Below are 26,540 nucleotides of genomic sequence, written 5' to 3'. Positions count from 1 at the left end.
TATATATATAGCACCTGTTGCCAGGCATCCTGGGTGCAGGGATACAGCAATAAACAAAATGAAACTCCCCCCCGGTCCTGGAATTTAGATTCTAGTTGAAATTTTTTTTTTTTTCTGACATGAATTTCCTCTTTCTTTACCCTGTTTTATTTTTCTCTTTTCTTCTTTTCCTCTCAGGCCAACTGGAAAATGAATGTTTATTTTAAAGCTCTGTATGAAAAATATTGGCCTTTTATAAGAAAATAATATTCATCTAGAAGATAAATTAAGAAAGCATCAAATTAAGAAAATTTGTTAATATTATGCCTCCGTTATGCCTGGAAAAGTCTAGTCAAAGCTTAAATGGCTGCTTTGTGGGGATGCTGTTTATATGTGCTGACTCTCATTTGCACTGACTAGAGTCGCAAGATACCTGCAAAGACACTTTTTAAAAACTTGAATTTGGCTTGACAGTGAGTAAGCCCAGCTTTCTGTGTCTCTCCCCAGATCCAGTCCCTGTCAGGGCGCCCTCGATCCTGTGGTGTCAGAGGTGGCAGGTAAGTAAATGTTCTTTCAGTTCTTGGCTCGGAGGGCATCCTGAAGGTTTTCCCAAAAGGAAAGTCTTACTGCTTCATCAGAGAACTCTTGAGAAATTTCACTTGTTATACATAAGTTGAAAGTCAACTGTATTTTCACAAAACAACAGCTCCCTTTTGGTACTCATATATCATTTAAAGTAATTATATTACATAATTGCAATAACAAATAAAACCGCCATAAATATATTAGAGAATAACACAGCTGACTCTCAGTAAACACACAACTCCACGGGTAGAAGCAGAAGCGTGCCCGCATTGAGAGGGGCCCACCAGCCTCGCACCTTTGGCAGCTGTGGGCCCCTGGCAACTTGCTGACACAGAAGTTAACTAAGAGAGTTTGTACAAATGTACTGAATGCCACAGAACCATACACTTAAAAGGGATAAATTTTATGTTATGGATGTTTTACCACAATTTTTTTAAATTAATGGAAGTTGCATAAATAGGAAAATTTGCAATATAAAAAGAATTTCTATGGAACAATTAATTAACGTATTTAGGAGTATACAACTTTACTCCATGAAAGATTTGAGACAGCTTTCAAAAATATGTGTAGTACCAAAAGATTAAGATGTTCTTGAGGAAATTGGGACCAAGGAAGAACACGGAGACGACAGTTAAGGAAGCCCACACGTTGACAGACACTGTGAAGACGCAAAGACAGAGCCCATCAGTGCCATCACTTGAGTGACACAGACGCTGGGTGACTCTCGCACGGGTCTTCGCAGAGAGGACCGAGCCCTTGGGACGCACGGTGGTGTCCCTGAGAGCACCGGGGGAGCCACCTGGGACTGTTGACCACAGCATCCCTCAGGGCTGCCCCGCGGGCTTGGAACCAAAACCCGCTCAGAAGCGGCAGCTCTTTCCGGGGCCAGGATCATGTGGCTTGAAATCAGGACCCTTGCCTGATCTAGCTGAGTACAAGCACGCATTTCAGAGGGTCTGCAGAGGAACTAAATCTATATCAGGCCGTCCTATTTATCATTCCCCCCAGTAAAGCCTTCTCTGGGTATCTAACTGCAGTTAGTTCAGGGCACTCCATACTCGGTAGCTGGAGTGCAGGCATTCTTTTTGGCTAGTTAAATATAAACGCATGTAATTAACAGCCCGCTGAGCCGAGATGATCGGAAATTCTAAAAGCCAGCCAGGACACATGCCTGGAGAGAAGACCAGCACCCCTAGAGGTGTAGGATGTCCCCACAGATAGGGCTGAGATTCTTCTCAAGAGCGCATTTTGGCTCAATCCTCAGACAAATGAGTGATGGAGGCCCTTAAGGCCTACATTTCAGAAGGGGGCTACAGTACTTTAAACCCCTTGTCCCCACCCCCAAGAATCTTGAAAGAGCTGTTTCTTAGATAAGGAAAGTTGCTTTCTTGTTCTTATGTTAGAGAGAGAATTCTATTCAGTGATTCCTATTCATTCAGGTATTGATTGACCCCCTAATTCTAGGCACTGGGGTAGAGCAGTGAACAAAACAGATCAAGTCTCTGCTTTCAAGGAGCTAATGCTCTAGTGGAGCGAAATAGGCAAAAACAATTAAGCAAATAAATATACATCATGCGTTGGTAAATGCAGTGAAGAAAAAGCACAGTGAGGAGAGAGGCAATGATGGGTGTCTGGGATAAGATGATATGTCACCAGAACCTGGATAAAGGCGAGGGAAGGGCAGAGGGGACAGCAAGTCCCTGAGTGCAAAGACCCTGAGGCGGGAGCACGCCTGCAGGGTATGGAGGCTGGTGTAGCCTGACTCAGAGTAAGGTCAGAATCATCAGAGGGTTTTGAATGAGGGAGAACATAATCTGCCTTATATCTCAGATCCAGGAGATGACTCCAGCAGGTCGCAACTATATTTGGAAAGTTACAACTTGTATTCCTCTCAATTGGAGAGAAATTGTTTTGAATGTCACTGATGACCTGGGTCGTGTTTGTCACAGTTACCCTCTCCATCCTTGCTCTGTGCCCCCAGACGCTGTTCAGCCTTCCCCCGCCTCCTCTGCCTTCATTCCGACCTAAACACCCATGGAGCTTTCTTCTCTCAATCAGAGAGCCCATCTGCCCTCATAGCAAGCAGCTCTGGGTTCTCAAGTTTATTTCCTAGTCCTTGGCCTTAACACTGCAACCAGCCATCCGAGAGACAAAGTATCACATTCAGTTTTTCTACAACCAAAATCATCCTTCTTCCTCATCCATCAAATCGGACACCTATTCTGCTTCCCCATTTCTTTTCAAGCCTCCACAGTTATCCCAGTCCTACTTTTACTAAGAAAAGAGAGACCATCAGGAATGAATGCTCAGCTTCCCTCCCACCCCTACTGCCCCCCTCGCCATCCATTTTTGTTTCTAGTCTTAGGGACACAGGTGTCCCTCTGTTCAAGACTGATAGCCTCACCCATGTCCTTGACCCTTCCTGAGGCCTCTCTCTCCGGCTTGTCTTTCCCTCTTCTATGTTTTCAGCCTTTCCCTCTCTACAAGGTTTTCTCTCTGCGTTTAAATATACTTAAGGATTCTGCACTAAAAAGTCCTTCCGTGACCCTGCATTCCCTTTTAGTTACTTCCTTCTCATTTCCAGAATTTTCAGCCACACTTTCTGAAAGAGTATTTACTCTCGAGGCCCCCTCACTGCTTGTCTATTCCTCAACCCACTGTGGCCGGGCTTCCACCCCCACTGTTTCGATGGAGCTGTCCTCAGGAGACATCCCATGACAGGTCCTCCCGTATTACAGAAACTCAGTGTCTAAAACAGAATTCATTGTCTGACCCCACCACCTACCCTTATCCCCAGTCTACTGGTGTACCTCCGTGTTCCCTGTCCTGGTAGGGGTGGTTCCACTGGTCCCCATGGCAGAAAATCGGGAGTCACTCTTGAGTACTTGCTTAAATATCTCCAGAAGCCCTCCCTGTCTCTCCACCTCCATGCCCTCATTATGTCTAGTCTGACTTTTCAGCAGCAGCATAACTCACCTCTCTGCCTCCAGGCTCTGCTCCTCACACCCTGTCCTCCCTACCCCAAGTCTGTCCTAAGAATGATGATGTCTTTTCCCTGCTCTCAACCTTCCACTGGCTTCTTGTCATCAACGCGTCAGTTTAAGCCTCATGTGCTTTCTGCCTCCTCCTCCAGGCCCATCTCCCATCATATCCACCCCTCCTAAACTTGACCTTCCTGTGGCAGCTAAGTTCCTAGGGCACACAATATAGTCATGTGCCTCTCTGCTTTGCCGGTGCCAGGAGCTCTACCTGAAATGATTTCCCTGTTTAGAGCATCTGAATTCTCGAGCCTTCCAACTCAGTTCAGACGTCCTCCAGGAAGCCCCCTTCCAGCCTGCTGGTCATTCCCTCCATACCTTATACCATCAGGTTCTGTCACTGTACAGTAAGTCGCCTACACACGAACCTTCAAGTTGCAAGCTCTCAAAGATGTGAACGTGCGTTCACATGTCCAATCACGTAAGTTAGTTCACGTATCTGGTGTACATGGTCACGTGCATGCATCCTCTACAAGTGGTTGTGCTTTTGTGTTCTTTACAGTACTGTATAGAGTACAGTCCTACAGTGTCTTTACTTCAAGCCCAGCATGTCCGGAAGCAAGCGTAAAAGCAGTGGTATATAGCCAGTTGTGGTAGTTGGGTATCTAGGCTAACTTTGTTGGACTTACAAACAAATTGGACTTATGAACGTGCTCTCAGGACGGAACTCGTTCGTACGTAGGGGACTTACTGCACTACTGAATGGTATTATGTTGCAAGTTGTTTTCTTTATGGCTCTTTCTCTCTGCTCTGTCTGAGTCTCTTGAGGCCCTAATGCCAGTGGCTGGCACCCGGGAGGCGCTCTGCTGGCGTGTGCTGTATTGAGTCCGGTGTCCTCAATCGAATTCATAATCTCTCCCCGCCGCCCCATTCCTGGCTAACGGCACTTCCTCCAACCATTCTCCTTCTCTTAAGCCTCTCTGTTCTCTTCCTAGATCAGACCTGAACCACACAGGCGCTTCTGACTGGTTCCCCGCACCTCTCTTTCTGCCCCCTTAAGCCATCCTCCACGCTGCAACCACAGTGGCGTTTCTAAAATGTGATTCTGATGCTCCAGCTTAATCCTGGGCTCCCTGTCTCCTGCTGTCCCTGACCCAGACGCTTCAGAGCATCATGTCATTGTGCCCTTGTTTTCTCCCTTACCTGCCTCCTCCACCTCATCTCCTATCCCCTGTTCCCCACTCTGCCCCAATGCCTTGGCCATGCTGTGCTGCTTGCAGTTCCATGTGCACAGGGTCATGTGCTTGGTCAAGGCTTCCCTTCCCCACCCATCCTCACAACCCCAGCTCCTGCTTCTGCGTTCCCAGCGTCACTGGTATCAGACCTAGCCCAGCGAGCTTCCTGCCATACTGCAATCGCTTGCCTTACCGGTCTGTCTCTGGCCTGCCCGTGAGCTCTAAGAGCAGTACCCCCTCAGCCCGGGCCATGCAGCCCCTCCCTGGGCCCACACTTCAGAGGCTTCTGCTCCCGTGGAGTAAGGAGTCCAAGGAGCCACAGGGGATGCGGAGCTTGGCCAGAGCTGGCCCCTAGGCTGGGATATCCATAAGCGTGCCCTGCAGTGCAGAACAGGGCTGGGGGGAGAGACGGTGGCGTGGACTGAGGGTTGGGGCTGCCTCTCTGCACGTTCTAGTGGGGAGCTCCAAGGAGTCGGAGAATTCTAAACTTGAATCTGGCCTTCCAGGCTATTATAAAGGTACAATTTGTCAAGACAGAACATAATTCATTTAAAGATTTATAACTTTAAAAAATGTAAACTAGACGGTGTACTAGGCCTCCATTTGTACTCTTGCTCCAGGCCTGCACACACCCTGCTCATTCATCATCCCACTTCCAGCACGTAGCCCAGTGCCTGGGCACAGAGTGACCACCCAACACATTCTGACAAAGGAATGGTCACATCTCTTTCTCACTTTAAAGTTTATGAAAACTGTAATTGAAAAAATATATCTTGGAAGGCATCTGGTTGATACAGAGATACTTTTTTTTGGTAGGAAAGATAATTTAGCAATGTAGCAAAAGGAACTGAATAAATAAAAAGCAGTGCCTCACATTTTATATAGTGCTTTATAATTTTCAAAGTACTTTTGCATCAATAATCTACTCTTATCTCGGAAAATATTCCTGTAACATGGGCATCCTTAGTCCAACATACCAGGTAAGCAAATCGCACTTCAGAGAGGTTAAGCCAAGGATACAAGTTTTCAGAACAAGGAAGAGGCAGAGTCTACACGAGGACTTAGATCTTTGGTTCCAACTGCTTTTATTGAACAAGGAAAGTATCATACATGCCCTATTCCCCAGAGCAGCGGAATGCATTTTAGAAAGTAATACTTATCTTTCTTTTTTCAGCGCTTTTCCACACAGTGGTCAAAACATGGGCCTCTCACCCTTTCTGGGAACCCTGAACACTGGGGGATCGTTGCCAGATCTAACCAACCTCCACTACTCAGTGCCCCTGCCCGCCTCCCTGGACACCAGTGACCACCTCTTTGGTAGTATGAGTGTGGGGAACAGTGTGGGCAACCTTCCCGCTGCCATGACTCACCTGGGCATAAGAAGCTCTTCTGGTAAGTATTCCCCACTCCATAAGGACCTTGTCTGTGTCCCCTGGTGGCTTAACCATAGGTGGTACCTGGCCAGGTGGCATGTTAGTAAATCATAGAATGAGAATGACTGCATCTGAGTTAGAGATAATAACTCACTAGCTCTTGTAGCTCTCAACCCTGCTGACATTTCACTTCGGTGGTTCTATTTCTGCTGGATTTGATGAGCTCTGGAGAGCTCTGCGAAACCTCATTCTTTATTGTCTTCACCAGCCCGTGTGTCCTGGGGACTTGGAGAATAAGATTTAGAGTCAAGGAATAAGTGTCCATTCTATTCTGTGTTAGCTGAACAATGTTTGTAGCTCTTATCAACATATGGTGATCTTTAATCATTGCAAATATCTCTCTAGATCCCTCCAACTTCCCATTGGATTTCAAAAGAAAATATCTTGAATTTTAGAAAATTTACAATGGATACAAGGAAAATGTTTATACTTAATAGATATGTATATTAAATAGAAATCTACCACAGTTCAAAATTATTGGTTCAGATTTTTAGAAGTGCTTAAAGATGTAGCATCTAGCTGTACTAAAAAGCTACCCATAATGTGACTTGGCTGTTACTGTATGAGTTTGAGTGCCTGCAGCTCAGACCACATGTTGAAACATGACTACTTTTGTTTGAACCCTGACAGACACTCTTGTCAATGTCTAGGACAGGTATTACAGCCCCTGGCCGTAAGGGGTCTGGGAATGATGATGTAGACCATTTCCTTTAGAAAGGATCCTCAGTGATGGTCTGTCAGTGTGGTCACCTGGAAGGTTCTCTGATGATTACAGCAATGCTGCCATTGTGGTACATAATTTTAGGTTTGAAGAATTGATTTCAGAGACCATCTTTTTTTGTTGTTTTTTTGGCTGCGTTTGGGTCTTCATTGCCGCACGTGGGTTTTCCTCTAGTTGCGGCGAGCGGGGGCTACTCTTCTCTGCGGTGTATGGGCTTCTCATTGTGGTGGCTTCTCTTGTAGAACACGGGCTGTAGGCGCACAGGCTTCAGTAGTTGTGGCTCACGGGCTCTAGAGCGCAGGCTCAGTAGTTGTGGCACACGGGCTTAGTTGCTCCGCAGCATGTGGGATCCTCCCAGAGCAGGGCTCAAACCCATGTCCCCTGCAATGGCAGGTGTATTCTTAACCACTGCGCCACCAGGGAAGCCCCAGAGACCATCTTTATTTTGGGGTCTGTGGGGTCATTTTATTATATTGCTGCTTTACTTATGTGACCTTGGTGAAGTCTCTGAACAAGGACATCCAAGGTCACATGAGTAAAGCAGCATCGGCACTTAGCTCCCTTGGGTTTTGGGGAAGCTGGCATTCTCCAGTACAGCCTTTGACACTGCTTCAGCTGAAAATCCTGTGTTTAATTGCTGGCTCTTATTTTCCTCAAACAAGCATTATTTTGTCCAGAATGTGTCAGAACCAGTGCTTAAGTTTTTATAGTTTCTATGCGCTCCTTAAAAATTCATGGTACGCAAGGCTGCTCATACATTTTTAAAGATGTGTGTGCTTTCTTTCTGAATGGGTGGGTTTTTAAAAAGTCTAAATTCGTATCTTTAGCTCTAATTTTAATTCTTATCTGAGCCAGCTGTATCTCTGACCTTTCCATGGGGAGTTGAGCGGTCGAAGAGACATCGTTCCTACCTTTTAAAAATCACTTGCCAGCTAAAAATGCTTTATTTTGTCATTTCTTCATTTCCATAATTTTAATCTAATACTTAACTTTTTATCGACATGAAACAACACACAGTTCTGCTCACCCCAGCTGCTGGTACAGGAATAGTGGGCCGAGCTCTGAAAAATGGGGATCGCCCGCTGAGATGCACAGCAGCAGCAGCAGCATTCATTTATGGAGTGAAGCCACTCGGTCAGGCCCCAGGCCAGGTGCCAAAGAGTCAGCAGGGCATAGGACAGGGTCCCTGGCCTCCTGGAGCTTGTGCCCTTGCAGCATGTGTCATGGAAATGCCTTTCCCAAACTCTCTTTCTTTTGCTAAAATTCACACCCCTCCCCTTCAAATAAAACAAAGCACCAACAAAAACTTCCTTTTCCCTGAATTGGAGTAGACCGTGATGAACAACTTCTCAGGAGCCAGGAAAACAAAGAGAAAGGAGCCCTGGGGCGGAGACATGGGAGAGTGTCCCTTAGCTGCTGTGCTCAGGGTGTTTAAAGGGCCGGGTCCAGTGAGGCAGCTCCCCGAGAGCCACGAGTCTCAGTGAAGGCAGCTGAGGGTCCTGGCTGTGCGCCTGGGACAGAGGCTTCCAGGGGCCCTGCACGGAATTGGTTGTCCAGCCCTGCGGTCTGTTCCTTGGGTGGGAACAGAGTACACTGAACATTCTCCTCTGCTGCCCCCACCCCGCTTACCTAGTCCTGCTCTCCCAGTGTGATTTACACAGTCTCCTTGAGAAAAAGCCATTCTCATCTTGATGGCATCGTCCCTCTCAGTCTGAGTGTACCTTTTCTTTGCCGTTGGTACCATTTTCAGTAGGAGTGTTGCCCAGAGCTCCTTCTCATACAGAATCATCATCAAATACAAGTAGTAGGAAGTTGAGTCTTCTTTAATCTTTGGAAAACAGAAGATTTGGTCTGAAATTATGACAAGTAACTTGTGAATGTGTTGCCTTCTAGGTCTGCAGAGTTCTCGAAGCAACCCCTCCATCCAGGCCACGCTCAATAAGACAGCGCTTTCCTCTTCCCTAAACAGCCGCCCACAGGCATCTGCTCCCAACGCCTCTGCGCTTCACTCTTCGCTCCGCCTCTTCTCCCTTAGCAACCCGTCTCTTTCCACCACAAACCTGAGCGGCCCCTCCCGGCGTAGGCAGCCTCCCGTCAGCCCTCTCACGCTTTCTCCCGGCCCCGAAGCGCATCAAAGTTTCAGCAGACAGCTCTCTTCAACCAGCCCACTGAAGCCGTATCCTGCCTCGCAGGTAAAAGCAAACGAACAGCGAAACAGACTGAAGCAGTTAGGAATTGGATTAGGTCCTCACACCGAGCACTGTCTGGTGAGGTCTGAAATGTAGTCAGTTCTCACTTCTGTGAGAAATCAAATGATTCAGAATGCACTAATGATTTTCCAACAGATTTGTTGTGTTGATTGCTCTTAAGCAAACACTGAACAGTTTGCAGTACTCTGGTGAAGTTGGAGCTGGAGGGAAGGGTCGGGTGTAGAGGGCGCAATCCAGGCATGTCTGAAATAGCTAAGGGAAGCCAGGTTGGGATTTTAAATTTGGTATGGAAAATCAATAATTGACTCTATGAGCACTTTGAGCCACAGAGGAAAGCCAAGGAAGACATTTAAATACCTTCCTGAAGTTTTGATATTGGATTAGACCTCTTCCCTAATTACAACAACAGATTTCATCAACAATACTTCTATTGTTGATGAAATACTAGGTACAATAGGATCATATCTCTGTAAAAGGACCCAAATAAATCTGTTTAGAAAGAGGCACATTTTGAAGTCACAAGCCTGTTACAGAAATTTAGGGTGGGAAGGTCATGTTTTGACTTGTTGACTTTGTTTCTATTCTAAGTTCTTAGGGTGGCTCTTACTACCATCATGAATGAATATGTTTTTAACCTGTTGGTCACTCCCTAGATACATTATAACATCACTTACCACCTCACTATAAATGAGTAATGATTTAGCAAGAAAGAGTTGACAGAGCACAGCAGAAGGAGTTAGCAGGTCCAGTTATTAGTCACTCTTTACCAATTAGTAGCTACGGGATCTTTATTATGTGAGTAATCCCTTTCGGGAGAGGGTAAGAGGGTATTTCATAATTTTTTTTTTTAATGGTTATTTTCATGTTATTGGATTGCCTTTAATTCTATTTTGCACGATTATTTTATAGGATATAAAAATATTACTCCTGCTTTCTAGTTACATTTTAAGGAGAGATAAAAAGCATCCTTTTAAAGATATTTTCATTTTTTGTTTGTTTAATATTTTAAAAATATTTTTTACAAAATCAATGTTATTCGTGCACATAATTTAAAAAGTCAAATACTTCTAAAGGGCTTGTTGTGAAATTACAGTTTTCTTCCCCTCCCTCCCCGACTAGCCATATTTCTCACTGCCTGGAGATGGCTACTTTTGACCATCTTAGCTACTCTCTTTGGTATATCAGCATTATTTCATGCTTATTTTGTTCTAGATTTTTAGTGTTAGGTACTATCTAATGGCATCCTACCATGGAAGATTAGGGGTTAGTTCTCTTTCAGCTCCCCCAATCCCCTCACTCCCCACACGTATTTCCTACTCACCCTCCTCATCTTCACAATGTGGTTTATTATAGTTTTGATTAGAGCAATACTCAGTGTTTAGTGTTTTCATGGTTATAATAATGCAATCAGAGTTGAACCATAGTTTACTATAAAATAACAAAATGAGCATCTTTTTCTCCTGGGAGTTAATAAATGTCTTACTTTTTTTTTCTCTGTATGTATTACTTATTCAATCCCAAACTCTCAGGGTTGGGTAGATCTCCTCTCAATACAGTTAAAAATGAATCCTCTGGTAGCTTTACAAGAAAGAGTACATGTGACCTGGTGTGACTTCACTGTGTCTTCATTCTGCCCACCATTTAACTAATAATTGGCTAAGCACAGAATTCAAATTTTAAATAGTTTTCTCTTGAAATTTTGAAGGTATTAATCCATTGCCTTTTAGTTTCTAGAGTTGCTATTGAGAATTCCAATGACATTCTGATTCTTTTTTTTTTTTTCCATTCTGATTCTTAATGCTTTGAATTAAATCTCCTTTTTTTCCCCTCGGGAGGCTTGTGGTATCTTCTTTTTGTCCCTAGTGTTCTGAAACTTGAAGATAATGTGGCTTAATATGAGTCTGACTCTTTGGTGAGTTTCTTCAATCTGGAAACTCATTGCCTTCATTTCTGGGAAATTTTCCTTAATTATTTCTTCAACGATTTCTTCTCATCAGTTTTCTCTGTTTTCTCTTGAATGTATGAATATTGGATGTCATGTACTTTTCCTCTAACGTCTTATTTTTCTCTCCTCTTTTCTCTCTGTGTCTTTTTTCTCTTCTTTCTGGAAGAGTTTCTCACCATTATTTTCCACCCTTATGTTGAGGTTTTCATGTCTGCTCTCATACTTTTAAATTGCCAAGAATTTTTTTGTTCTTCTTCTCTGAATGTTCCTTTTTTATAGCATCATACTTATTCCATGGACGCCATATCATCTTTGATCTCTCTGAGGTTTTCAGTGGTAATTTTTATTCCGGTTTCTTTTATTTTTATTTTTTTGTAATACGAATTTTCCAAATTGCATAGAAGTAGAGAACATAATATAATGAATCCTCTATACCCATCATCTAGCCTCAACAATCATCAGCATTTTTATAATCTTGTTTTATCCATATTCTTACTTTTTTTATATATGTATATATTTTTTGGCTGTGCCGCACGGCACGTGGAGTCTAAGTTCCCCAACTAGGGATCGAGCCCACGCCCCTTGCATTGGAAGTGTGGAGTCTTAACCACTGGACCACCAGGGAAGTCCGCCATATCCCTACTTTAGAAAAATGTATATAGAGGTACATATTACAAATAGTTTAATATGTATTTCTAACAGATAAGGTTTTTGTTTTTTTTTTTTGCAGTACGCGGGCCTCTCACTGTTGTGGCCTCTCCCGTTGCGGAGCACAGGCTCCGGACGCGCAGGCTCAGTGGCCATGGCTCACGGGCCCAGCCACTCCGCGGCATGTGGGATGTTCCCGGACTGGGGCACGAACCCGTGTCCCCTGCATCGGCAGGCGGACTCTCAACCACTGTGCCACCAGGGAAGCCCCAGATAAGGATTTTTTAATAGCTCTAAATATTATAATGATAATGTTGTTTTTCATGACTACTTCTTCCTACATAGACTTCTCCAAGTTTCTTTTCTCAGTTTGTCTGCTTGGGTCTCTGACTTTCGTTCACATGCTTTCCTCATGGTCTGGTGATCCTTGGCACCCTGCTTGTGTTTATGAACAGGACAGACACACACAAAAACTGATTGGAAGCTCTGTGTAGGTGGGTAGGCTTGTTGAGTATGGTCTTCATGGTAGAGTGATCTAGCTCAGCCATTTCCTTGGGGAACCTCTGGTGTCATAAGTTGGATTTTCTCCCAGCCTGGTCAGATCCCCAAAGGATGCTATCCTGATCTTGCTCCTGGCATGTGCCTGTATCCCAGCACTCTTGAGAGCTGAGTTGGGAAAGAGAGGTGGAGGCCTCAAGATGCGATAGTGGGCTTTCTCATAAGCCCTGTGTTTTCAGGAGTGCCTCGCCTTCTAGGGTCTGGTGCACCCCATCCAGAGCCACTGAGCTGTACTCTCTCCAGAGCACAGCCCTCAGTCTCCTGCCACGCAAGGGCTCTGGAACCTAACTGCTGCCCACAAGCTCCTCCAGGTTTAGCTCCATCTTCACCCGCTGCTGCCTGCTGACCCAGTTCCAGACCCGTTTAGGGATTCTGTGATGTAAACCAGAGTGTCTCTTGATTTTCCCCACTGCCAGCTTAGCATTTGGCTTTCTCAGCTCTGCTCAGCAGGCTGCTACTTGTCCATCTGCTTTTCATTTTCCAAATTTTGTTGCCATTTTCTTCTTTCTCATTATCTTTGTCCTCGTGTTGTTACTTATCATTTCATGTTGTTTATGTTTTAGTGTTGTTTATTAATGTTTATGGTTGTTTAATGTGGTTTTAGGGGTTTTGGAGAGTTTTGGGAGACAGCAGAGCTAAATGCTTTTTTCAGCCTTCCATTTTTAACCAGAAGTTTTGGCTGTGAAAATACAAACCCGATTTTCACTGAGAAAACTGAGATGAAACTGGTTAAATTGGCTAGGTTTTGTTTTGTTTGTTTTTTAAGACAATAGAAATTGTCGTTGAATGGAAAATGTTTGGTGGGGAAGTGAGATTTGAGTTATACTTTGAAGGATACAGAACTGGGCTTCTCAGAGCATAGTATAGGCTATCAGGGTGAGGAAAATCTCAGGGTTTTTCCTCACTTTGACATTTCCTAATCATAAAGGACTTACTGCTAGAAACTCGGAAGCTAAGTAGTTGGTGGCTTTGTTTTTTAGATGGTGTCCTCAGATCGAAGCCCGCTCTCCTTCCTGCCCACAGAAGCTCAAGCCCAAGTGTCACCCCCGCCTCCTTACCCCACACCCCAGGACCTCCCCCAGCCTCTGCTGCAGCAGCCCCACGCCCAGGAGCCCACTGCTCAGCAGCCCCAAGCAGCCCCATCGCTGCCCCAGTCAGACTTCCAGCTCCTCGCGGCCCAGGTGAGTCCCACTGGGAACACCAGGAGGAGGGAACGCTTAGGTCGCCCCAAGTTCCAAGCTAAATGATCCCCTCCTTCTTTCCTGAAGGGCTCATCTTTGACCAACTTCTTCCCAGATGTGAGCTTTGACCAGCAGTCCATGAGGCCAGGCCCAGCCTTTACTCAGCAGGTGAGTGGTCGCCGGGGCCTGCCTCTTCCTCGGAGCAGGAACTGCCACAGTCAGGCCTCTTCCGTGCCTAGAGCCCACACCAAACAGACGCGGTACTGCACTTCTCTGACCTCAGGTGTGCTCAGCGGCTAGGAGAGCCTGGCACCGCCCCAAGCCCTAGAGGCTGGTGCTGGCTGCCTTAGTTAATTGTCAGGCCTCAGCAGAGGACCTGTTTGAACAAGTGGTAGAAGACTTGTGATGACACTCTAGCCATAGAATTGTAGAGTCATTGATGCTGGAAGGAACCGTAGCAATTCACAGATCTGTCTATCGTGTTGAGGAGACTCAGACCCAGGGAGGGGCTTCGCCTCGGCCTGAGTTGCTGTGCCCTGCACAGTGTGTGGCCTCCTGGGGGCTCGTCCTGGCTGGGGCAGTGGTCAATCCCGAAGGTACTTTCATTCAGGCTTTTTCTTTTGCTTTTTAGTTTCTCCCTAACACAGACCATTTTTTAATATCCCTAGATTTTATAATATTCAATAATTATGATTTGGGCTCCAGGATATATTATGGAGAGAAGGAAGAGCACTTTATAATGATAACAGTAAAATAAATAAAGACAGATGTTTCCTGAATAGGCCATGGGGAAGCCTCGTGGTAAGAACCAATAGTCCTTGCCTCCCCAATTTCTAAAGAAGCCATTTGAGTCTAGGTGAGTCAGTGTTTCTGAAAAAATGATGGAAACTCCTACTTTTGAAAGATTTTTTTAAATGGTTCAAAAATTAATTTCAGGAACGGCACCTAAAGTAGAGGCCCCGGAAACTGGGAACTTCATGGTGATCTGTACATATTGAAGTTTCTCTGGTACTCAAAGGTTATATAGTTAACAAATTTTCATTAACAAAAAAATTAAAATAAAATAAATAAATAAGTAAAGTAGGCCCCAGTTCTAACCCATCCTCATAGAGGCTTTCTCGCAGAGAGGGCTTGCCTGTGGTTCCTCCCTCTGAGTGAGAGAAGGAGAAGGTTCTGCTTTCTCGTTTTTCTAGAAACCAGAGAGGAAAAGAGCCCATCCCTTCCTTGGTTACAGACAGGACCTTTGAAGTGCTCCACAGGTGGTAGTTTCCAGAGGCCTTTGTGTGCTGAGCAGGGCAGGTGGCTGAGACCAGAGGGCCCGCAGAAACCATGGCCAGTGGTGTCTCCTGGGATGGCATAGAGGGCCAGGCTGTGTGCAAACAGGGACAGATGTGGCCCTCAGGGACCCCTCCTCTACCGCAGCATCCCGCTGCCTGAGCAGAATGTTCTGTGTAGGCTGTCACAGCAGCTGGGCACTCTGGGATCCTAGAGAGAAGGGACTGTAAGAGAGCATTCACGTCTGGTTTTGCTCCGGGAGCACACTGCACTGTTCTGTCCTTGGAAACAGAGACCATCCCTTACAACGTGACCTTTGTTGCTTCCAGGTGCCCCTGGTGCAACAATGTCCCCGAGAACCACAGGACTCCTTTCATTTGAGACCAAACCTGTATTCCAACTGCGGGAATTTCCCAAACACCATCCTGACAGGTGAGGGCTGCTTTTTTTATTTCACTGTGTTTCTACAGATACCACTGTAAGATAGTTTAGACAACATAACATTATATGAAGCAGAAAATGAAACTTTACCTTTCTGAGATGCAGGTGTCCAGCCCCAGAGACTGTGAGGCAGTGGGGAAGGGGCCTGGTGACCCAAGTCTTTTCCGAACTACTTAACTTCCCGTGATTGACAACTGTTCCAAGGGAGAAAACCTGCAAAACTGGGAGTTGTGGGACTGACTGAAAAGAACATAGATTCCAGAGCAAAACCGTAGGCCCAGGAGTGGTTGGGACAAAGGTGATGACTGTCCTGGTTGGGAAGATGACAGGAATGGCATTTTGGGGGTTGTCATCAGTTGTGTCCTCTTAGTGACCTGGGCCCTCACGCCTCCTAATCCGCATTGTTTTCCCCTCCCGCTGCCCTTTCCAGAAGACTCGAGCACCAGCCTGTTCAAAGACCTCGGCAGTGCTCTGGCAGGCATGCCTGAGGTCAACCTAAACGTGGACACTCCGTTTCCATTGGAAGAAGAGCTCCAGATCGAACCCCTGAGCCTGGACGGACTCAGCATGCTAAGTGATTCCAGCCTGGGCCTGCTCGACCCCTCTATTGAAGAGGCGCTTCGAGCTGACCGACTGTGAACAGAAGGGAACGGGGCGGGAGGGCTAGTTTCTGAGACACAACGGAATAGGACGGAGCCAGCTGCAGCCCTGGGCGTTAGTTATCGCGGGCTCTGACACGGAAGGAACCAATTCCTTGGCTCCCAGCTCTCAGACGAGGTCCCATCTCATACGCCGTGGCTCATTCTAGACCACAGAGCTGGGCGCCGCCCCTCAGGCCTGTGGCACAGGTCCTGTTGCTGCGGGCAGGCTGCTCTGGGGCTTCTGATGAATTGGTCGTCACCACAACCGTTACATCTTTTACTGGCCATCTAATCGGTCAATGTGTAAAAATATAGCGAGAGGCCTCAGTAGCCTTGTGTAGTGCTCAGAACCACTGATCTCAATCAGCACTGAAGAAAGGACCCGGAGTGGGGGGCGGTTAGGGGCCACAGGCCTTTGGAAGTTGGCTCAGCATCCAGCAACGGTACCACAGCCCCACGATGCCTTCTCTGATCCAGCCATGGTGCCTCAGCGGCGGCAGGATGTTCCAGGGCAGAGCGGAGGGCCAGGGCTCTCTCAGAGGCCTCAGTTCTAACATGAAGAAGGCTTTTTACCACAAGTCCAAGAACAGACTTGAGTTCAGCAAACTGAATTCTAATTTCCCCCCCCCCCCCAGTTTGTAATCTCTTTTCTGCTGCTTCAGAACCCCTTTTCCTATGGACAAGAGGAAAAGGAAGACTATTTTATTCAGTCACTGAAAAAAAAAAAAATCCCCTGGTAATAGATGAGCCTGAAGAGAACGGTGCTTGTTCTTAGAGGCTGGGGAAGAGAGAAAGGAGGCTGCAGGTATCTCAGAGACACACGAAGTCCTCCAGACAAGTTCCGGACCATACAGGCCTCCCTCTCTACAGACCAGCTGGAGGCAGTGGCTGGAGGTCTGGATTGGGCCCAGCCAGCAGCTGCACAGCAGCAAAGGGAAGCTGTTTCTCTGTGGAATGGGGGTGGTTCATATAACCCCACTAGACCGTAAGCTCCTTGAGGGCAGGGACTGTGCCTTAGTCATCATCGAACCCCTAGCACCTGACAAGTGCCTGGCGCTGGGCAGGTGCTGCAGAACCGTGCGTCGAATGCACACGTGGATGAGTGAATGAATGCACAAATGAATGAATCTGCTTTGCTGTGAGGCAGTCTAATCTTTCACTGTTCCTGTTCCTTACCAAATCTCCTCAGAGCTTCAGCTTTTCTAACACCTGTGCCTGTGGTTAAGTTAAGCATGTGCACTTTAATATGCTTTTAACACTAGGTGACCAAATCCACGGTTAGACTGCACGCCTGTTCTCCTCCAGGGTATGCAGGTAGGTGGAAACTGTCTTCTGAGCGCGTCCAGAATGGTTCAGCAAACTGAGGCCTCCCACCTGCCGGGCCCTCAGGGGTCCCGGCCACCTCAAAAGATCTTCCCTCTCAGACCCAGGTGTTGCTCTCAATTGTGTTAGGAAGAGATTCATTCTCTGAGGTTGAAGAAATAGTCTATAGTAAAATGAAGGTCTAATTTATGAAACCATCATTAGTCATCAGTTTCTTAGCACAAAACAGTATTACTATATTTCCACCACCACCTGCCCCCTCTGACTTAGTCCAGGCCAACCGTTGACCAGAAACCTGATGGGTGGGATTGGAAGCCGTCTGGGGAGGAGGGTGGGCAACGGGGCCGAATGCGGGCATGGGTAGACAGCACAGAGAGGACAGACACACTGAAGGAGGGATGAAGATGCCGGAGCCTTTGCCCAGACAGCCAGTGTCCTTCCAGGAGACACCAGGGGTGTTGCTGAAGGGTCCAGACTGCTCCCACCCAAAGAAGCAAGGCTGCACCTTGTGGGTCTGAATCTGACACGTGTGCCTGATGGCCGGAGGGGTCTGTCACCGCGTCCTGGGCTGTTAACCTCTCTAGACCTTGTCCCATTTCCTTCTGTCTTCAGGGGGATCCCTTCCCTCCAGTCTTTCCAGTAACCTTGATCGTGCACTGCTCCATCTTCACGGGGGAGCCCAAGTCTTCCCACCTCACGTTCACCCTGAACCCCTGCTACTGAATTAGGAAGTCAAACCAGAGTCCTCCCTGCCTGAGCTCTGGCTCAGGGAGTGGCAGTTGGCCTCCCCTTCGAAGCCATATTCCCAGTTAAACTTCCCGATCTCAGAGGGCAGTGACTTTTTGTTAAAGTAAAAGGGCCTTTCATCTTACACAGCACCCCAGTGTGCCAAAAGAAGCCAGATCCTGGCTGCCTTTCCTGTGTCAGAGACCCCCAAATCTGATCTGGCCTTTCAGACAGGGAGGAGTGCTGATGTTATCAGAGGTTTTTTTGAAAAATGGAGGTTCCAGGATAATCTGCTCTTTACACAGTGCCTTACCCACGGGGATCACTAGTGTCAGGGTCCCAACTCTCTTTGCACAGCAGCCCAGTCTTACAGCTGGAGACCCTGAGACCTACAGGACAAAGTGTGCTCCCCCTGGGCATTCGCCAGGAACTCGTGGAAATGGAGGCTCCTGGGAAAAGTGACTTGTTTGGGGTAGTATAATGATGACAGTGAGGTTTAGCACTGAATTAAATTTGTCCTGAGGTCCATCCATCCCATCTTTTCCTGTGAAAAGGTTTTGGGCATTATATAACCCACGTTGCTTACATGGTGTCAAGGACACCCATGGACAGGGGTCGCCCTGACCTTCTCACTGCTGCCTTTGCAACAAACCAGGCATGATCCTCGGCATCTGAAGTGGCTGCAGACTTCAGAGTAAACTATTTTTCAGTATTTAGTTTTTCACAAGAAATCGATGGTTGTACTACTCTCATTTACTAGCAGTTAAACAGCATAGCACTAAAAACCTATCTGTATTTTCTATTTTTCCCTTCTGTACGTTTGTGGTTTTCAGGACATACAGTGTCAGGAGAAAGTGATGATGTCAAGATCAACATGAATTCTCCATTGTCCTGTTTCATTTCTCCTAAGTCTACTGTATATTACCCGAGCTGAAATCTATATTCCAGTCCATTTGCATATTTGAAGACATTTCCAACTCCGCCTCTCATCGGCTCTTCTGATTCATGCACAGACGGTTCCGAGCGTGTGTCTTCCACTGCTTCGTGATGGAACCATCACAGCAACTAATCAGACTTCCCGCCAGTATCCTAGTTCCCAGGTCCCTTGTTAAACAATATTTAAAGATTGGAATTTGTATAAAGTAGCTTCTAAGTTTTATAATGCATCATTTTACATCTTTCGTAATTAAAAGCAGCACAATAAGGTTGTATGTGCATTTGGTGTTTTTCTTCAGCCTCGGGTGAGGTGAACTGGCGGAGAGCCCTCCTCGCTCAGCTCAGCCTGCAGTTAGAGATTTCTGGTCCGTGGCCCGCTTCTCACGTGTTCTTAATACTTGCTGTTGCGCCCAGTCCTGAGAGAAGTTCAGAAGGAAGTGGAGGCACACTGTTCCTTTGAAGCCGCGTGGACCCAGGACAGAGACATCATTGTAGGGGCTCAGGATTCTGCTCCCCCTGCTGGCGCCCCTTCCAGACCCTTCCGCCTGCCCTCCCCTAAAACCCCTCCCCTTCTGAGGTTCAGGCCACTGATGCTACTCTGCCTCATGTACCGGGTCTTTAGCCCTTTCTCCCATTTCACCAAAGACTTGGACTCTGTTTTCTACCCCCAGACCCCCTCCCCTCCCAGCAGGGCCCACAGCCCCGACCTATCCAACAGCAAACAGCCTCAGCTGCCTTCAGAGACCCACTTCCCCAGCCACATGCAGGGCTTGTCATAAAGGTGACTCTTCTGAAATCCTAGAAATCCCTTCTCTGACCCCAACTTCCTGAGCCACCATCTCTTCTCTGGTCCACACACACCCTGTTATTTGACCGCACCGAGGATTCTGTTCCTTGTCCCTCCTCTCAGTCTGCCTGTCCTCTCCTGTCCCTTCCTTCCCCAGCCTAGCCCACTGGGTCAGGGGCCTTCATGACACCGTCACCAGCCCTCCTCTGCTCTGATCCTGAAAGTTTCTCTGCCAGGAGTCCCGCCAGAACCAACCACCACACACTGTCCCTTAACCCCGTCCCACCACACACTGTCCCTTAACCCCGTCCCTCTCCTGGCGTCCAGGGGCACTCCAGACCTCTCCTATCCTCAAGGCCCTCATCAGGGCCCTGCTCTCCTCACGACCAGGAACTCCAATCCCTCAGGGGGCAGCTCCCTCTGCATCCCAGCTGCTCCCACCTGCTCCCCACTCCATTCTTTTTCCTGGTAAACTTGCCCAAATCTATACCCATCCTTCCCACCTTCCCCTCTGCCTTACCTGGTTCTCCTTTTTCATGTGGGATTGATCTGTGCTCCCTCCAAGGATTCCCTGCCCTCCGCCAGGCCTCCTTCTCATCCTCTCCAGTGGCTCTTTCCCCTCAGCCTGTAGATGGTCTCCTCCTTGCTAAAAACAAACAATGAAACAGCACTGTCCTCCAACCACAGCGCTGCCTCCCTCCCTCCCTTCCTGGAAGAGTCCCTCATGCTCAGCTCCCTTCTCAACTCCTCTGGCCTGTCCAGTCCCTCTCCTCCTTGGCCCTCCCCTGACATTTGAGCCCTGAGGCCTCTCCCTTTCCCCCCAGATCCTCTCTCCAGCTCTAGTAAATCCTTTTCCTCTTGTTCTCTCAGGGCATATCCATCTCCCATGTGTACCCTCCTCCCCTGCCATCTCTTCTCTCAGACCCACTGTCCCCAGGCCGTCACCTCCAAGCTGATGACCTCCCACATCCAGCCTCCTACCCCACGTGCCTATCAGCGCAGGCCCACCTGCACTCCACCCTGTGCGGCCCGCTGCACCATCCTTCACAGATCTGTGGACACCGGCAAGCGTTCATCATCACCTGGGACACCGGCCTTCCCCACGGGGCTCTCAACTCTGCGAGGACAGGGGCCGTGTCTTCTACCTGAATTCTACAGCCACGGTGCCTGGCATGTAGTAGGTGCTCAATACAGTAAGTCCCCTACATACGAGCGAGTTCCATTCCGAGAGCTCATTCTCAAGTCCAACAAAGTTAGCCTAGGTACACAACAAACACAATCAGCTATATCGTACTGTACTATAATAGGTTTATCATACTTTTCACACAAATAATACATAAAAAACAAAAACCAAAAATAGAACTTTAAAAAAAAATTTTATTTTTGGCTGCCTTGGGTCTTTGTTGCTGCGCGCGAGCTTTCTCTAGTTGCGGCGAGTGGGGGCTACTCTTCATTGCGGTGCACAGGGTGCACGGGCTTCTCACTGCCGTGGCTTCTCTTGTGGTGCACGGGCTCAGTAGTTGTGGTTCGCGGGCTCAGTCGTTGTGGCTCACAGGCTCTAGAGCGCAGGCTTAGTAGTTGTGGCGCATGGGCTTAGTTGCTCCGCGGCCTGTGGGGTCTTCCCAGACAAGGGCTTGAACCTGTGCCCCCTGCATTGGCAGGCGGATTCTTAACCACTGTGCCACCAGGGAAACCCAAAGAAAACATTTTTAATCTTACAGTACAGAACCTTGAGAAGTACAGCAGTACAGTACAACAGCTGGCATCCAGGGGGTGGCATCGAGTGAACAGGCAAGAAGAGTTACTGACTGGAGGAGGGAGAGGAGGTGGCTGATGGTAGAGCTGAAGGATCGTCAGCGATAGGAGACGAAGGGCAAGCTGCAATTTCACTCACACCTGACGCTGATGGCACAGGTTCCTTGCTGCAACCAGATGTATGTTCGCATCTTTGAAAGTTCGCAATTTGCAGGTTTGTATGTAGGGGACTTACTGTAGATATGTTCAGACTGCTAACTACTGTCCGCCCTCTCGGATCACAGCCTCTAACTACCCTGATGCTCAAGCTGGAGAGCGAGCCCTTCCGCATAGCTCTCCTCCTCCCCTCAGATCCAGCCTGAGTCCCTAAGGGCTGTCTCAGCCCCCATTCTCCCTCTCCTGAGCCTGGCAGTAACTTCCCATTTGGCTCCCTCCTCCTCCCTGGCCCACGAGGCAGCCGCTGCCGCCCCTCAGAAATTAGCAGCGTGACAGGTTTTACTTTTACCTTTGTGTGCCCCAGGGTTCTTATCTTAAAGCGAAACAATAAGTACCTCCAACCCCACCCTGGTTTCACAGCTTTGTAGAGGGTGCAATGAACTCATAATGAAAGCACTTAGCATTGTGCCAAGCACATCGTAAACACTCAATAAATGTCAATTATTATAAATATCACTTGTTGCATGAATTTGCTGTCCTTTCAAACAAAGGATGCACACATCTTTAGAAGTGCTGAATTTGTATAATGCTTGCTTTGAAATACCAAACCTTTGCATGGGGAGGAGTGTTTTAAACTGGTCGTATTTAGGTCCTGTTTGCCTAATGAGCTCTTTACCATTTGCAAGTATGGAAATTTTACCCTAAGCCAGTTATATGGGCCTGTGTCCCCATGTGGACACTAGATGGAGCTGCAGCATAGAGTGGCTGTTGGGACCTGGAAAAAGCCGGCAGTGCCACCTGACCCTCTCCTCTCCAATTTAACCTTTAGCTTGGGGTGGCGGCACCGTGGCTTAGAATTGAATCCTGTGATGGCAGAGTGTATTAATGTCTCTCTAGTGACCGCTCCACTGTGGACACTCAGACCCTGCACATCACACATCCCTCACAGCAGCCTGGACGTGAGGCAGGCCAAGGATGGCTTCTCGGGTTTCCGGATGAGGAAGCAGGCCCAGAGCAGCACAGAGTCACCGGCGACACGTGGAGCACAGACCCTGCACGCGGCCGGGTCCCCAAGGTTCAAACGTGCTGGTGGAGCTGGGGAAGCGGCGCCGCTGGGCCTCCGGTGCCCGGGCCACTCACCCACGCCTCCCAGGGACTGGGCTGCCCCCCTCACCCACCCGGGAACCAGACGGTCTGGCAGCGCACGCAGGAAGCACGAGCCAGAAGGGAGCGCCCGATTTTCTCTTTTCCAGAAATGTATTTTCAGTTTTTAAATAAAAGGCTTTGCTTCTACAATAATAGTGCACGCACATTATAAGAAATTCAAGGGACTTCCCTGGTGGTCCAGTGGTTAAGACTCCCAATGCAGGGGTCCCGGGTTCGACCCCTGGTGGGGGAACTGGATCCCACATGCTGCAACTAAAAGAGCCCTGCAACTAAAAGAGACCACATGCAGCAATTAAAAGATCCCGCGTGCTGCAACTAAGACCCAGCAGCAGCCAAATAAATAAATAAATAAAAAGAAAGAACTTCCAGTAACACTGAAGAGCACAAAAAAGAAAATTTTCAAGTGCTCTGGAAGGCCAGCACCCCCAGAAGCATCGATGGAGACATCTGTCTATGCACCTATTCAGAGAAAAGGACAGGTAGATTGATGGAAATTTTTACCAAAACGTGTTCACACAGTACATGCTCTTTTTGGAAAAAGTGTTTAACAGAAAGGAAAAAAAAAAAAAAAAAAAGAAGCCTAAATGTAACTAAAGAAATTGCCAAGCTGCAAATAATTAAAAGGAAAGAAAAATACCCAGGGGCTGAATTCATTCTTGAAATATGCTTCTACTGTAGATGGCATCTCTTGACAGCCTGCGGATTTAGGATGAGGAAATGAGCTCACCCACTTCCTATCTCTTCCCCCCTCCCAAATGTTGTGAGTTCTTATTTTTACATTGTCAAGGTTTGTAACTACCTGCATCCTGTCCTGTAACCATCCTTCCCACCATTGTTTGGCCCCTGTTCTGTGCGTGCGTGGGTCCCCTGCTCACTGCCAGTCCTTTTAAGAGTGGGTTTCCCAGCCCTCCATTCTTGAGTTCTTTACTTTGATTCACCTCATGTTTGACTTGACTTGTCCCCAAGAAGTCTGTTCAGGGAGGGCTTTGGTGGTCACAGCCAAGAGGGGTGGCTGCTAGGAGCAAGGTTGGAGACCTCAATTCTGAAAAGGGGGTGGGTGGGCTATAAAATCGGCTGAATTATGCCCAGTGAAACTGGCATAAATCCCCAATGTAGGAACAAGCACTAATACTTTCCAGTATGACTCCTTGCTGAAAAGAGTCTCCAGCTTGTATTTGGTGGCACATAGTTGAAGTCTTAGAATTTGGAAATAAAGAAAATGACTAGGGTGGGGAAGCCAGAGAGTATTGTTTTCTTTTTTTTGGCCGCACCACGCAGCATGTGGGATCTTAGTTCCCCAACCAGGGATCCAACCCATGCCCCCTGCATTGGGAGCACAGAGTCTTATCCACAGGACCACCGGGGAAGTCCCTTGTTTTCAAAGAAAGGACATGCCAGATTTCTGGCTCAGGGGGCCTCTGTGATCAGGCCACCACCACTACCCTAACAGCACCCACCCCCAACACACACACACACACACACACACACACACACACACACACACACCATACCTTTGACAGCAGTGCCTAATCCCATATTCACCTGGAAAAACCCAACTTCTCCTTCAAGACCAAGGTCAAATGACACCTCTGTGAAGCCTTTTGTATGTTCTGGATTATTGCTTGGCAAATATTTACTTCTCTGCCTTCCCACTTTGGCAGTGGTATACCTCCATGCCCCTTTGCTCTTGGGCTCTGCTATGTGACTTGCTTTGGCCAATGAGATATTTGGAGACAAAACCTGGAGTACAGCCTTGGCATGAACTGGTGGCAGAGCCCACCCACTCGTGTTTCTGCCATTGCCACAAGCACACCTTTCCCTGCATGGCCCAGTGGTTCCAGGAGAATGAGAGGCAGGGTAGACCTCCATGTAATCCATGCCCAGGAGCCAGTCTAACCAGGCCCAGCTGAAATTGTCAGGACTGCCCCAGTCAGTGTGCAGACACATGAGCCAGAAATAAATGCTTGTACCAGTAAGTTATTGAATTACGGGGTCATTTGTTATGCAGCATTGTTGTGACAATAGTTGACTGATACACGTTCTCTGTTCATTTCCTATTTTGTGCTTGAGATGCACTTTGTGCCCACTTATTACTTATTAACTGTAGGGCTGATTTTGTAGCAGAGTCTGCCCTCCCTCTGGCCTGTGAACAGTTTGAAGAAAGGACTGCATCTCATTCAATTCTGACTCCCCAGTGCCCAGCTAGATGGCACCCAATATCATTCTTTCCATCGGCACTCTGTCCAGGATAGCCAAGTCCAAGTGGAGAGCCCAGGCCTCTGCTTCCAGGACTCACCTGCAAGTATGGACAAGAAGGTTCCAAAGCCCTAATCTTCGGTACCCACTGCTGGGGAAAACACTCAGGGCATAGGTGCCCTTACCTGGGAGCACCAGGGACCACAGTGGCTGCTTTCCTAGCCAGGTAGTGTATGAAAACAGGGAGAAGACCCTGGTAAGTAGATGTAGTGGGGTGGGAGAAAACTAAGCTCTTTGTCCAAATAGAAACAAAGAGCCTTGGGGTATGGAAGTCTTGGAAGCCTTCCTTACAAAGTGCCCGAGTATCCAGGGGCAGTGAAGGCCATGTCACTAATATAATACAGACCCACCCTGGGAGAATGAGTACTGAGAGCCAGAGTTCTGGCACAATGAGAGCAGCTGTGGACTGGGTTTTCCAAACTCTGCCCATCAGCATCTTGCGATGCTAATCCTGGTTCCACCTACCCTACTTTCCTTAAAATTTGTCATCCAAACCAGAACACTTTGGTGAGTGAAAGGAGATACTTAATAATTGTGCCAGGACAACCAGCATAAACAGGGACATATGGTCAGCCTGTGTATCGGAGCAAGACGTAGACGCAGTACTGCTCAGGGGCCAAGGGTGTAGGCTCCAGAGTTAAGAGACCTGGGTTCACATCTGCCTCTTTGTGGCTCTGAAGCCAGGGCAAGCGAGTGGCCTCTGTGTGATTCAGTTTCCTGATTTATAAAATAGAGATGATGGGGTTGTGCCTGCTCCTGGTAAGCACTTCCTAAATGTTAGCTATCATTTTCACTGTTATTCTTTTCACTAAATGGGTCCTTTATTGCTAGATCTCAGAAACACAACAAAAGGATTTCTTGAGAAGAACAAGCCCGCATTCTGAAAGGAGCCCTGAATAGTTTTTGCCACGCAGAGGGCTCCTGTGGAGCCTCCACCCTCCTCTCTAAGGAGCTGGTGTGACTGACACTGACCAGTCTGGCCAGGGCACCTGCAGCCAAACTTGGATCTTCTGGACGCACCAGCTTTCCTGATTCAGGAGCCTCAGGACTAACCTCAGATGATGCTTATTCTTCACCTGCTCAAAACCTAGCCTTGTAAGTATTGAATCTTCCTCAACTGCTTTCTGCAGGGCCTTGGTTTCCCTCCCACAAGCCTGGCACACTGCCAGGGGCCCATTTACTGGTTGCAGGAGGAGCCAGGCAAACTGCAGGCTGCTGGGCCCTCCCCTCCCAGAAGCCAGGCCAGCGCACACAGGGTCCCCTGGCATGTTTGCTTGATCCACTTGGCCAATCAGATGTTCCCTCCCAGGACTTTGAAGCTTGAATGGGAGATCCGGGTGGGGGTGGGGCGTCAGTGAAATTGAGCCACATTAATGGCAGTGCCTTGGAGAGAAGGTTCCCCAGGCCCCTGCGTGGCCATTATTCTGCCATCGGGATGCCTTGGTTGTTTAGCAGTTCTCCCAGGCTGTGTGCTGCCCCACTAACTTTCTCATAAGTCCGCTGGAGCGAAGAGTTGCTTCAGTTCACCAGCTTGTGAGGCTGAACTTCCCAAGAAGCAGCCTGGGAATCTCTGCAGCTCTGTGTCTTCCCCGGCCCGGGGGGGG

The 26,540-nt window shown here is 47.8% G+C and overlaps 1 protein-coding gene across 2 annotated transcripts in view; it reads left to right on the top strand.

The window, feature by feature from the left end:
- Positions 1 to 16,222, top strand: part of CRTC3 (CREB regulated transcription coactivator 3) — a 100,244-nt gene extending 84,022 nt beyond the window's left edge. The window contains exons 9-15 of one of the 2 annotated variants that reach the window (XM_007470560.1): positions 487 to 536; positions 5,952 to 6,169; positions 8,825 to 9,123; positions 13,273 to 13,473; positions 13,561 to 13,641; positions 15,078 to 15,180; positions 15,623 to 16,222. In XM_007470560.1, coding sequence (XP_007470622.1) covers positions 487 to 536; positions 5,952 to 6,169; positions 8,825 to 9,123; positions 13,273 to 13,473; positions 13,561 to 13,641; positions 15,078 to 15,180; positions 15,623 to 15,828 — 1,158 coding nt within the window. In that variant the 3' untranslated portion in view covers positions 15,829 to 16,222. Of the gene's footprint in view, positions 1 to 486; positions 537 to 5,951; positions 6,170 to 8,824; positions 9,124 to 13,272; positions 13,474 to 13,560; positions 13,642 to 15,077; positions 15,181 to 15,619 lie in introns of both variants that reach the window. The other variant, XM_007470559.1, reaches the window with a different exon arrangement.
- The last annotated feature ends 10,318 nt before the right edge of the window (positions 16,223 to 26,540 follow it).

This window comes from Lipotes vexillifer, unplaced genomic scaffold (genome assembly GCF_000442215.2).
Source record: "Lipotes vexillifer unplaced genomic scaffold, Lipotes_vexillifer_v1.1 scaffold412, whole genome shotgun sequence".
NCBI lineage: Eukaryota > Metazoa > Chordata > Mammalia > Artiodactyla > Lipotidae > Lipotes > Lipotes vexillifer.
Note: the sequence above shows the minus strand (reverse complement) of the source record. Positions and strands in the feature narration are given on the sequence as shown.